General features: G+C 40.0%; 1 protein-coding gene across 1 annotated transcript in view; it reads left to right on the plus strand.

Annotated features, from left to right (window-relative positions):
• Positions 1-13,355, plus strand: part of PHACTR3 (phosphatase and actin regulator 3) — a 55,533-nt gene extending 42,178 nt beyond the window's left edge. The window contains exons 8-12 of the mRNA XM_009326789.1: positions 4,066-4,121; positions 8,401-8,462; positions 9,342-9,482; positions 11,244-11,320; positions 13,294-13,355. Coding sequence (XP_009325064.1) covers positions 4,066-4,121; positions 8,401-8,462; positions 9,342-9,482; positions 11,244-11,320; positions 13,294-13,309 — 352 coding nt within the window. The 3' untranslated portion in view covers positions 13,310-13,355. The remainder of the gene's footprint in view (positions 1-4,065; positions 4,122-8,400; positions 8,463-9,341; positions 9,483-11,243; positions 11,321-13,293) is intronic.
• Positions 13,356-13,388: the final 33 nt, after the last annotated feature.

Consider the following 13,388-nt stretch of genomic DNA (forward strand, 5'->3'; position numbering starts at 1 on the left):
CCCTGCAGAGGTGCTCAGAGGGAGCACTCCTGCCTCAGCAGACAGCACAAAAATACACAAACCTAGATTTTAACATTGCCCAAGAACACAACAGCATTAATTGGATGCTTTTCCCAAAAGCAAGAAATAGATATCTAAATTTAAATCAACTGAAAAAAAGCTATTACTGCAACACAACAGAAGTGGTGCACTACCTTAGTGCTCCCAGCGGAGCTTACAGTCACCTCGCTGAGGTGAGTCCCATGTGGGGCTATGAGTCCCCAGGTGAAAAAACAACAGAAAATGCAAGACTCACACATCCATGTCCACATAGCAGCAGTGCCGGAGTCTCATGCCCACCTCAGACCTTCAAATGGCTCTTACAACCAGAGCTGCAGAGCAGCATAGCACCCAGGCTGGCCATAGGCTGGCCCCAGGGTGGAGCCCTACAACCACCTACACTCAGGTGCAGGTACTTTGCTGAACCCACAGGAAACGAGCCAGGACTCCGCTTTGCTTCAAAATGGCCTGTGGCTCTGTAATGCAAAGTCCTCTCTGTGCAAAGCTTGTGGAGATCATCCACAGTCTACTGAGGGTTCAGTTTTTGGCCTTCACTAAGGCTCCGTCATGGCAGGTGCCTGCTTCATCCTCCAGGATCACACGCTGCCTCCCCTGCTGCGATGCAGTCTGCTGATAATCGTTATTCAGCTGGAGTTTGTTTCCTTTAAACATAGGAGATTTGAGCATCCCCTCTCTAGAGCCTTAGTCTCTCAGTCCCTGCTTCCTGGCCTGCACTCCCCAACAACAACGTGAGGAGAGACGGCTGCCGTTTCCCTGAGGCATGGTGGTGTTTGAGGCCATGGCACTGCCTCTCCACAGGGCCGGGCAGCCGCCTTCTGAGGAAACACCCTGAGCTCAATGCGCAGGGGGTGTTCTCTGGTTCTTAGAGGCAGGATTTCATATTTTAACAGCTTCAGAGAAAAATATGAAATAAATACCCAAAATAGAGCACTTGTTGTTCAGGAGAGCACACAGAGCCCCGTGGTGCCCAGAGAACAGCTCACCCAGGCAGAGGCACAAACTCACCTGAAACAGTTTTGTACTTAAAAGCTCCCTTCAAGAGGGACATGCATTTTTGACAGGGGTAACCTGCAGCTTCCCCTGCACTACGCTGAGCCGCTGACCTGACAGGGGCCCTCAGAAATGTGTTTGTCCTTATCTTGCTCTGAGCCTGGCTGCAGGCAAGTTTTGAGGGAAGTCGGTGGTATCTAGGGGGACTGCGAGTCCCCTTCTGAGGAAACAAAGTGGGGCTGGGGCTGCTTAGACCCCCATGGAGGGATGAAGCGCCCACCTCCATCCTCCAAAAGCAGCTGAACAACTCAGGCAGGACAGGCTCTGCTTGCACAGTAAATACCCGCGGCAGCAACTAGTTTCTTGCTATGATGGACGATCAGGCAAGGCAGTGCACTCCACGAGCAAGCACACTCCTCTCCAGACGTAGAAGAGACCCTCCTGCAGAAAGGGCCTCTCACCTCCTGATTTACTCCAGCGCAGCTCAGCAGAGACGCGTGGCCCCCCCGGCCCTCGCTCGCCCGGCTGGGCCGGGCTCACTGCTGCTTCCCCTCGTTACAATCAGCAGCCCTTGGTGGAGGCATCTGGAGCCCTTCACCTTCACTGGCCCGGGTGCCGTTTCCCCTGCGCCCGGAGCCCAGCCACCATGCAGCACAGCTCTCGCAGCGGAGGAAGCAAACAAAAGAGGTTTCTGGGCAGAGAGAGGCTTCTCCTGAACAGAAAAAATAATAAACAATAGTCCCTATGCCCTGGTAGCAACAATGTCAGTATTGTTGCCACTTCTCATTGTTTGATCATGGCTCTCGCTGTATTTGGTGTTTTCACTCTATCCCCAGCTTCCTGAAATCCTGTTAGAATTTTAGTTTGAAGAGAAGTCCACATCTAGATTCATGACTATGACAAAAAGCTTGGAAGTGTGGTCCATATCTCTGAAAAACTCAGGAAAAAAACCACAACGCCCTCTCGTGCATATATATGCCTGTGTATATCTGCACCTTTTCCTTCTGTTGTGGGTAAAGCTGAGGGAGTGCACAAATACGTTGTCATCTCTGGGCACCTACCATGTATTTATCAAAGCCAAAAGGGAAATAGGGTTTTAAATAATTAACCATCGTACATATTAGAACTATATATAAAAAAAAATATACAGAGCATTCATATGCATATGCATTCTCATACTGCTTTAGTCATTTCTGTTAGGCTTTTAATCCCCCAGTTTAAAAGGGGCCTCTGAAATCTAATGTGCAGATTCTGGGAGGATCTATAAATCTCGCATGGAAGGGCTGTAATTAAGAATGGCTTGAGAGAGAGGCATGTGAGCAGCAGGTCAGGTGGACCTTTCATTTGCAGATAAGCTCTCCGAGTAAGTCATTCTTCCCTGATTTATATTATAAAATGCACATTAATCTCTTTCAAATAAAACCTAGCCAGAGTTGTATCATTTCTGAGACGAATGAGTGAGGAGGGAGGGGTCCAAGGTAACAGGAGTTAAAAATACATGTTTAAAGCCTTTAGTAGGGCATTTCAGCATCATTCCTGTTTCAGTTTGGATTATTGCAACTTCCACTGCTGGAGTATCCGAGTCATTATTCCAAAAAGAAATCCAGAGACCAGGAGAAAAACCTTAGGTGATACAAAATGTAGGTAGGAAGAACGAGAGTTAGGCTGTAGGTGTTTCTAAGCGCAAGAGCTCATCATCTAAGTTTTCTGTTGGTGTTAATCTGGTATAGTAGTTGTGATGCCTTCCTGTTGCCAAAGATGAGGGCTTTCCCAGTGATCTCAGGGAAATTAATTAAAAAACGATAAGGAGTTGCATTCATATTTTGGGCTGTTGGTCTGATAACATGTGAATGATTTTGAAGGTATATTTGATAAGGCTTACAAAACAAGGAGAAATTAGAATCAATACTTTTACCGGTTCTTTTACAGTCTGTTAACAGTTACTTCATTTTTTCATCTCTTGTATATTTGATAAAATGTAGATCTTGTTATAGCATCACTGTATAACCATTCCTTTATTTCCTGTACACAGTAGAGGGATAACTACTGCAGCAGTGGTTTGCAGTGTGGTCCCTGCTCTGAGTATTTCTTTGTCCCTGTAACTTCATCTCTGGCTTGGCAACATCTGCTGGAGAGGAAACGATGAGAATCCTTAACGTTGCCAGAACGCAGGCCAGAAAGCAGCATAAACTCTTTCCGATCTGCTTGCTGGATCGTTACTTGAAAGCTAGCAAATGCAGTGTGTGTGTGTGTCTGCCTAGGGGAGGGGTTCAATTACCTGAGATTCTCTGCAGATATTAGCAGTGTCTCGTGGGGAAGTCTCATTTAGTATGCAGAATAAAATCGCTATGGCACTGATCATATGATTCGAAGACTCAATCCTGAAGCAGCACTACTGAAAAGGGGAGGTGAAACTGCATAAGACACTCCGTTCAGACAGCATGAGGCTGTGAGCAGCACATGAATTTTATTCAGCAGGCAGGAGGAGAGCTGCTGGATTGGTCCGTTAGATGTGTAGTCGGGAAACCACAGGAAAGCTTTATTTCTGGCAAGTCTGCATTTTGTCAGGATGCACCACTGGTGTTACTAGAAAAAAGGAAGCCCGCCGCTACGTGAGATTAAAAGGTAGAGGCAGCGATAGCTACAGAAGATCACTGTGAAACTCATTTGATAACCACCTTAAATACCCCCTCAAGAGTGAATTTAACTGTTGGAGAGCACTGGTTCCAACTGACTGACTGGAAAGTATGGTGAAAAGGATGCACGTTCTGAGGAAGCGTTTCCCTGACAGCACAGCAAACTAGAGGAGAACTTCTACCTGCATTGCTGACATTCGGGAAAAATAATACAAAAAAGCATTCTGGTGCCAGGAGTCTTGTATTTTTTTCTTCCTGAGTCCTGGAGAGGGATTTTGTAGTCCCCTCCCTGAGGAAAACACCAACCAGAACTCAGAATACGGCAGACTTTCCAAAGAACAGGCATGGTACAAAATGTGATTTTGGTGTTTTTCCGCAGGCGACTCAGCCAAAGACCTGCTGTTGAGGAGCTAGAAAGAAGAAACATACTTAAACGTGAGTATTTTTTTCCTAAAGTATTTTGTGTGTGTTGTTGAAACCAGTGATTGCATTTCTAGAACATATTATTTTTAAATAGACAAATTCATTCACTGGGATTATTTTCTGTACCTAAAAGTTTTAATTTTTTCATGTCCTGGGTTTCAAATACTGCAGGAATCAGAATTTACAACTTGATAAAGGCATGCAATTTAGTACAGAAAAGAATGACTTGTTCAAATTTAGGCTTTCAAATAATTTTCATTCTGATTACACTGTTATGGATGTCCAAGAGGGGAATACAATCTTAGTGTCACACAGTGCAATGAGAATTGGACTGACATTTTTCAACATGTGGACTGTCATGGCAAACTGTACACTGAATGCCACCAAGGCTAAAGTGGAATGGAGAAAGCATCCTTGCAGAGGTGTGATTCTCCTAGCAAGTACATTTGTTCATATCATTAGAGACCTTCCCAAAGACAAGTCAAAGAAAGATCATTCTGGGATACTAGAGTTATTAGAGGGACGGTTCCAGGCCTGTTACAGATGCTGCCGCAGGCGAATGTTCTCAACATCTCTCAAATAAACTCAAGGCAGAAACTTGCAACTCTTTTCCTAAAGATTGGTGTTCTGACCCGGGGATCAAACAAGTGATGAACATAATCCCTTTCCTTACAAGTGCTGGGAATCCTCTAAGTTAGGGGAAGGTGAGAGAGAGCTTTGAAATTGTCTCCATTATGGGTCTCAGACAGGAGAAAGCGGGAGGCCATCTGCTTGAAGGGAAAGTGTATTGCTTCTGTTATTTTCGTGGTCTATTTAGCGTTGAAAGACAACCACCAGAATGATGTGAACAATAGTTTGTTGCTCATTAAACAAGCATAAAACATAAAGCCACATAAGTGTATGTCATACAGGCAATGCTGCCTATGCTATTTAATTCATATTTAATTATTAATGTGATTGTAATTCGCTAGGAAAAAAGTTACCTGCATTTTGTTACCTAAAATTTAATGTCTCAGAACTTTCTTAGTAGTTCATAGAAAAAACCTTACGCTCTTGCCATTGAAGTTATTGGGGATTTAATTTCAGTTTTAACACAAAGGAATTCCACAGTCAACTTATATTTATCGGTATTTTCAGTACTGTTCCAATGCATATATTGCATACGGTAAAATTAGATGTATCTAACCTGTGCATAGCTAAATGAGAAAAAGGAAACATTCTTTGCAAATGTGAATGGATGAACTTGGCCTAACTTCACATGTTCTGTCATCTACCACAAGAGACAAGAAAAAGCAGTAACCCAAGATTCTGAAATATGTGGGGCCAGATTTTCAAGAGTCAACGCCCAAGATCTCTGAAAATCTGTTTCTTTGGGTTTTTTCCTGGCTAAGGAAGAGCTGATCTCTGCTGAAAAAAAATCTGTTCCTTTATGTTTACGTTTTGAAGTGTGCTGGTTACATCCTTAATCTGGGTTAAACTGACCAGCTTTAATAATAAAAAAGTTTCAATACATTCATATAATGAGCTTAGAGGAAGATAAAGCAGAAAGAAGATAAAGCAGAATTAAAGATATTTCCTGAATGCCAGCTAAACATACTGGTCTAGATTTGTATCTCATTTAAAGAGCTCCCAGCATGAGCAAATTTATTGACTTCAGTTCAGTTGCTCAGGCTTTATACAGGTTCAGCGGAGATCAGAACCACTTCTGTTTTATTTACCTCTTCCATTATATAAAAAGCTAGGTATCTTGTAAAGAGCTAAGGTCATCACTTAGCTGGGTCAGTTGTAATCTTAAAAGGCTGGACAGATGCAACAACTCTAGCCTCAGTTTTGAGTGAATTTGGAAATTAGTAAAGTCTCCTTTTATTAATAGGGATATCGACATTCTTGTTATGGACTTGAAAACCACCTGGATTGGGTCTGACATGCAAAGCTGTAGCGGTATAAATGCCCTTCAGTAAAATCACTACAACCTCCTCCAGGTTGTAAGGGTTTGTACAGTTGCGTCGTAAGTTCCCTAACATCTTTGATGTTCATAATACGTACTGCTAACGGAAGCAATGCTACCCCCAAAGCTGTTTTAAGGACTAATAATTCACATTTGTACAACTCTGTCAAAAGGAGAAGCATATTGCAAGTGCCTAAGTGCAACTGCTACATTATTTTAAAACAGATCTCGGTAAGATTAAAAAAAGTGACTTCTTATCTCCCTTAGGGAGATGTTTCTGAGATAAAAGCAATACTTAAAAAGCCAGCTTAAAGCCAACACTTTCTTACAATTTTGTTGATCTTCTAAGTCCTTCACTTGAACTATAGAAACACTGCTGGTTTACCACAACGCATATAGAAAGCATATGAACTAAAATCACGACCCAGGTGTTCACATGTGTTCTTCCTGTATTCAAATGAAAGCTGACATTCGCATTCAAGAAGGCAGCATCTCTTAAATCACACTGTACAATCCCCGGTTCATTCTTAACACCAGGAATTGTTTTAGTGTCACGCACAGCTAAGAGTTCCCTGAATAACTCACAGAGCAGCAAAATGAATTACAGTACTGCACATGCCACTTCATAATTGGGAGCGTCACTCTACTGAGATTAATAAACCAGCCCTCACTAATGAATGGATCTAAGCGTAGGCAGAGTGATGTTGATGGGAAAAACCTCTCTGGTTTGTCTCTGTAATAACGCCTGAGTTTTATAACGCCCTTGCTAGCATTTCCTATCAACTCTTGTTTTATTTTTTCTAAAAGAACTATTTCCTTTGTTTCTTGAAGCTAGGAATAAGCACTGAACCTGAGTGGATGTCTCATAGAAATGGGTCACTGTGCATGTTTAGTGTATTTGGAAAAGCCTTTTTTGATCAGAAATGTGTACTTTTGGGTTTTCTTCAGGAATTCTCTCAGTGCATATCACAGTCATACCTTAAAAAGGCACTACACCACAGAAAATTCTCTTGTAATAAAAATATGTAGATAGGAATATCTACTCTAAAAGGGATGAACTAAAACTGAATGAAGCATATTACTAAGTTCTTGCAGGTATCTCTACGTCTTAAAATACACTCTACTTTTTAAAGCCTGTTCTCCTTTTAAACATTCCAGACGTAAATAGCTGCTCATCCCTGACACAGCACTAATTTTAGCTGTCCTATTCTCTTTTAAATTTGTGTGCCTTGCCACCGAATTGTAATACAGCACATTATAGCATTTTAGATTCATTTGGTTTACATTTCTACTATAGCCAGTTGTAGCTATGCACTACTATATTATTTTAAATAGATACTTATGATTGCATTTCAGTGTAATCTAATGAGCGTAAAATTAGGGAGAAGAATACTTCATTACTAAAAATATCACTTTGGAAAGTCATCTGCAGTGCTAGTGTTTTTTTGAGGCATATTAAAAATCACGTGTGTGCTTTAACGCTGGGAATACCTAATGCAAGTGGTATAATAAGCTTCACAGTAGTATCTAGAGAATCCCAGAATGGTTAAACATTTTTCTCTAGGTCTTCAGCTTTGTTCAGGTCATAGGCTCATGCCTTAATTTAGTAACAGATAGTACTAGAAATAGAAACGCCATTAACTTGTTTCCTAAGGCAAAGGATATATTTCACACAGTGTTACAGCACTCTAGTCTATTTTTAGACCCAGTGTGTAGGAGTTATCACGGCCTGAATGTTAATAGGCACAACACACAAAAGCAAGCTGGCTTAGGTTAGAACAAAACGCTACGAAAGAAAACCCTGTGAGGATAAAGAGGTTCTAATGTCAGTGGCATATCCTGAATAGCAGAGAAAAAAAGCGTGCAAGGCAAAGATAACTATTGTGGCAGCGTGGCCACCTAAAGATGTAGTCTGAGAATAAGGTTATACAGGAAAGAACATAGTTTCCCCGGAGCTGCTGCAATAAGTCTTTTCAGCGTCTACAGCAATGAATGGCTCCAGCAACGTGGAGAATGAAAAATTATTAACTATGGAATATTTTGATTTTCCTTCTAAAGTTTATACAATTGGAGAGTTGGTGTGACTGCTGTTGTTTTATTAAATCTCCTTGGAATTGGAATTTAGAGCACAGGAAAAGCTGACATTGGCACCAGTACGTTGTCCTTACAGAGAGGTAACTATATGTTCTAATAGAGAACCAGAGAGATGTACTGAACTACCAAAACACACAACTAAGAACCAGCTACTAATTTTTCTACGCTCTAATTTTTGTTGCCTGGAACTTTGGAAACTACCGATCCTCCTCATGAGGAAAGTCATCTTTTTTTTTATATTCTCCACAGAACGAAATGATCAAACAGAACAGGAAGAAAGAAGGGAAATCAAACAGAGACTGACAAGAAAGGTAAAATCTTGCAATACCTTCTATTAGTTTTTAGAAATTTAGCAAAGCTAATGTAACATCAACCAGTCATAAAGGCATTATTACACAAAACCTCCCTTAATATACATCCTCCTCAGCACTGTCTAAGATGGTGGTATCTAGTAATACGAATGATAAAAATATCTACCTCATCTCAGTTATATGAGACTTAGTAGAATATTTACATATAAACTTTAAATCAGAAAATGGATATTTGCTTGCACGCTGCATATTTTGCAACTATATTGCTAGAAGAGGACTACTTCATTCTTTGTAGCAATCAGTAGCAGAGAGGACTCCCAGCTGAGCACCAGGTGTGCTCCCACAATAAATTTTCTCTTTGCATTTAAGGTATTCTCAGAATCAGAACTAGATCTTGTCGTTGTTCTGTTCCTAGGAATCCCTACTGGAGTTAAAAGCCAAATATGCCGATAACTTGTTAAAGCCAAATTGAAATCCTTACAATGGGTCCGGTCCTGAAAACCTTGCACAGACAATCCGCCGCTGATTGGAGTAGAAGACCCCTACAGCATACGATATCATACTTAGATCATAATAAATTCATTATGATTCCTTTACATATTGTAAATGCATGTTATCAATATCCAGGTTAAAATATTTTCCTCTTTTGTCCATTATAAAGCTACTGTGCTCTAGCACACAACTCCATTTAAACCATTATTACTCTCCTAACAATCCTCTGAATGATTGAATATTTCCCTGGAATTTCCAAGGGTTCTTTTTTTTTTTCCATATACATAAATGCACACCAAGCTAAGATGGGAAGCAGAAAATGTTGCACATTTTATTGATATGTTTGCTATTAACACTGGTTTTATTTTACAAAACTATTTAATACAGCTTAACCAGAGACCTACGGTTGATGAACTAAGAGACAGAAAAATCCTGATTCGATTCAGTGATTATGTGGAAGTGGCAAAAGCACAGGACTACGACAGGCGAGCAGATAAACCGTGGACAAGACTATCAGCAGCAGATAAGGTACTGACATAATTAAAACGACGTATTACTGCTTTCTACTTGCTTTGTCTATAATGATACGTCACATTCTGCAAAGACGTTTAACCTCTGGGACATTTAATCTCTGTAAATGTTACCATTATTTTTTATGCTGAAACCACACGGACTAATGCATACACTGTAATAAAAAATGCTACTTATAAAAATGCCTATTTAGTACCATAAAGGCTTCTACCCAGCCCATCAACTGATAGGAAAAAACCAAAAAGGTGGATACAATCTTTCTTAATGCTTTAGAGCTGCAACTCAAAAACATTTCCAGCCAATGCAGTACCAACATTTACCCTCAGACTGGAAGTTTTGTCCCAAACATGCAAATATCCTCCACTATGTTTCTAAACATGCAAATATTTCCTTTCCTGTTTCCTACGAATGCTCAAGGAGTCACTTGATTCCACATTTTCACGAGCATAAACAAACACTCGTTTTTGTTCCATCACATACCTGCCACGTAGCTGATTTACATCCTAATTAAGCTTTCACATTTAGGTGCTCGAGTAGTAAGAAAAATAGTTCAGCGTGATTCCAGCTAGAACAGTTGCTGAATAAGTTTTAAAGTTTCAGGGCTGCAGCAAGCAGAACGAGTAGGGATGCGGAGATAATTACTGGGTAAAAGGGCAAATACAGGACCATCGCTTACTGCTTTGTTCTGAGGTGTGGAGATCAAACACTTCATCCTCCATTCCAGTGTCTCCCCAGTAAAAAGTGGAACAAGTGGTTTTAGAGGACTCCTATAGAAAAGCCACAATGTATTTCTACTACAGTAGCTGTTCTCCTGAGCTCACTAAAATGGTGAATAAGCTACTATATATTAATCAATGGAATAATGATTTTGTATTTTCCTTGTATGTACTGGGTATGTATTAAAATCAGGCTTTTCCTAGTTTTACTGTTTTTATATTGTTAACTAGGCAGGTTTATAAGCCAAAAAGAAAGTGACAGAGTTCAATGTCATATACTGGTGGCATACATCAGGACTTCAGGGTCAGGAGTTTGACCATTGCATTTGGGACTGAAAAACTCGGAGTTATTTTTCCTCATTTTTCTTTTAATAAGCCAAATCTCTGATGTAAAACATGAACATGGGTACAAGCCTCATAATTTTAGGTGGTTGAACTACAAAGTGCCAAATATATAAGAATCTGTGAAAGCACCAGCACGTTCCAGTTCACTCGCAGTTGCCGTTTAAACAAAAGAATGCTCTCACTTTTATAGTCTTGAATTTCATTATATTAAGCACCAGAAGAGAACATTTTTCTTCACTTATGACTGCAATCCTATGGATACAGGTGATAACACAGTCTGGACTGGTGTTTGCAAGTTGTGATAAGGCAAACAGTCTGATTTTTATTAAAAAAATGACACGCATTGAAATTCCATAAAAGTCAGTTGACCAGCTGATCAATTTCTCAGCAACTTCTCTTAATCTTTAATAAATTTTAACTGGCATCTTATTAAATGTAAGACAGTAAGCACTGTCGTTTTATTCTCCTGTCAGAATTGCTTCTGGACAGAAGTGACCCTGTCAGCAATCAGTAATGAATGATAAGAAGTATCATATCACCAATCCATATAACCTAAATATTCAGCATCTCTACTGGCACAGTCTGCTTTGCTATGCCCAATACCTATTATTTCTACTTTAGAACTGCAAGTCCAGTATTCTACAATGCTTATAAATACAAAATTTTTTGTTAACCTTCTTCTATTTTCAATTCCTAGGCAGCAATTCGGAAAGAGCTAAATGAATACAAAAGTAATGAAATGGAGGTACATGCATCAAGCAAACATTTGACAAGGTCAGTTTTCCAGCTGTTTATTTCCATTGCCTGCTAAGAACAGTCTGCCTGAGTCCCGAATCTGTAGATTTTGCTCTTAGATGCTGGATGTGGGAGAAGAATACGCGAAGGAAGCTTTATTTTAAAAGAAAATTGAAGTATTTCTCTTCCTGTTCAGAATCTGGCTTTTCTGATTTTTTTTTTTGCTTTGATTAGCACATACTGAGAAGCCCCCAGACCCCCTCCAGAACATCACTCAGCTTGCATTCTTCGCACTGAAGATTCAAAAGCTATGACAAAAAATTAAATGTAGGGTATAACATAGAAAAATGATTTTTTTAAAAGTAGACAAACAACTCAATACACTACATAAAGGTTTTTGAATTAAATGTACTTGAGTGCGCAACCTTATCATCACAAACAGCGCAATTTCCCTGCTAAGAAATATGAATTCTACACACCGTAACAAGACATACATGATGCCCCCAAGTAATGCCTTTGTTCTAATGGATTCAGCCTGTAGATTTCAGTACCACTCGAATGTCGGTCCAGTTGCTGCTGGAAGGAGTGCGACCCTGCAAAGCACTCTTAATGGCAGTCCAGGGGAGAGGTCAGGAGGGAGAACTGGTTTGGACTCTTGTCGCTCTCTGAGTGGTTGGGCCAGCGTGAACCTAGTCAATCTAGCGCTTGCTTCATCTGCCAGCACTGGTGACAGGTCCTATGTTTAAACATGCATGAAAACATTAATTTCCCTTTTCTAAGTGGGAAAAAATGTGAGAGAGGCTGATTCCACAGCCATTGTTACTTGCAAAAAGACCCCGTTAGTTAGAGAAAAATTGAAATAGCAATCAGTTATTTCCTACAATTTCTATTAGGTCTCTTGAGCAAGTCCAATTGCTCTTAAAACACAATTTTAGGAGTTGCTGGGAGCACAGTGTACTCTTGCCATGTCTGTAAGCATTCTCAGGTGTACTTGCTGCTAAAATAAGTCGCTTAACACTGTACTAAGGAACTTGGCGTGCAGTGTCGCATTCTGGAAGGCTCACTTCAGCAGTGCCTGGGCCCACATCTCCGTGCTTATTTCTGAACTCGGAATGAATTCCAGCTTAACTGAGCTTTGGATGTTCAATGAAAAGATGGTCTAGGCAAACACACTTGAGTAGTAAATGCAATGTACATTGATCTAAAGGCTATATTTATATAATTCTAGACTGTTCGTGCAATTGTTAGGGCCCTTTTAACATTACAGGACTCGAACTCAATGTTTATGGCAAGACATCACTGCATTGATAGAATGAAATATAGGAAAAAAAATGAGATGGCTGCAGTTTAAGTCTGAAAGTGAGATATACCTTGTCTAATTGACGCTACCTGGGGAGTTTAAGTACATTGTAATGATATATTTTGAAATTTGTTCAGGATATTAGGAGTAAACAGGCTTACAATTTACAGTTAGTGCTAAGGCATTGCAAATGATTGGGACTTTAATTACATATCTCAGCCAAAAGAACAAGCCTACAGAGCAAGAGTGTATTCATTCCAGACAGACTCTTAAGACTGTACCGTACATTAAACCAACAGTATTTCCTCATATTTCCCAAAGCATCAGCTCAACATTGCTTAACTCTTACAAACTAACGAGAGCACTGCACGATAAAGAAAATTTCTACCAATGACAAGCTGTGGCTTAATTTCTAAAAGAAAAAAACCAAAATCAACCCCACGCCTATATTTGCACTTGCACTCCCAAATACCTGGAAACTGGTTAGACTGGGCATTAACTGCATTACAGTCATGGCATACGTGTAGAAATGTGTTGGTGAAAATTAAGACTTAAAAGTCGCTAATATTCTTCAACACTGTTACCTTTAAACAGAATGAATATTGGGTTTTTTTTTTTAAAACAATTTTGTTAATCTAACACAGAATTTTAACAAATAATATATTTTTTTTAATTTCAAAGTGGTTTGAAAAATATCTCTTATTTCTCCTAGATTTCACAGGCCATAGAAATTTTCTTCTGAGAAGAATCTGTCTTTACTTTTTGATATCGCTGCTGAACACACATCAGGGAATATATAAGTCTTTC

The sequence above is a fragment of the Pygoscelis adeliae genome, unplaced genomic scaffold, assembly GCF_000699105.1.
Source record: "Pygoscelis adeliae isolate BGI_AS28 unplaced genomic scaffold, ASM69910v1 Scaffold286, whole genome shotgun sequence".
Taxonomy (NCBI): domain Eukaryota; kingdom Metazoa; phylum Chordata; class Aves; order Sphenisciformes; family Spheniscidae; genus Pygoscelis; species Pygoscelis adeliae.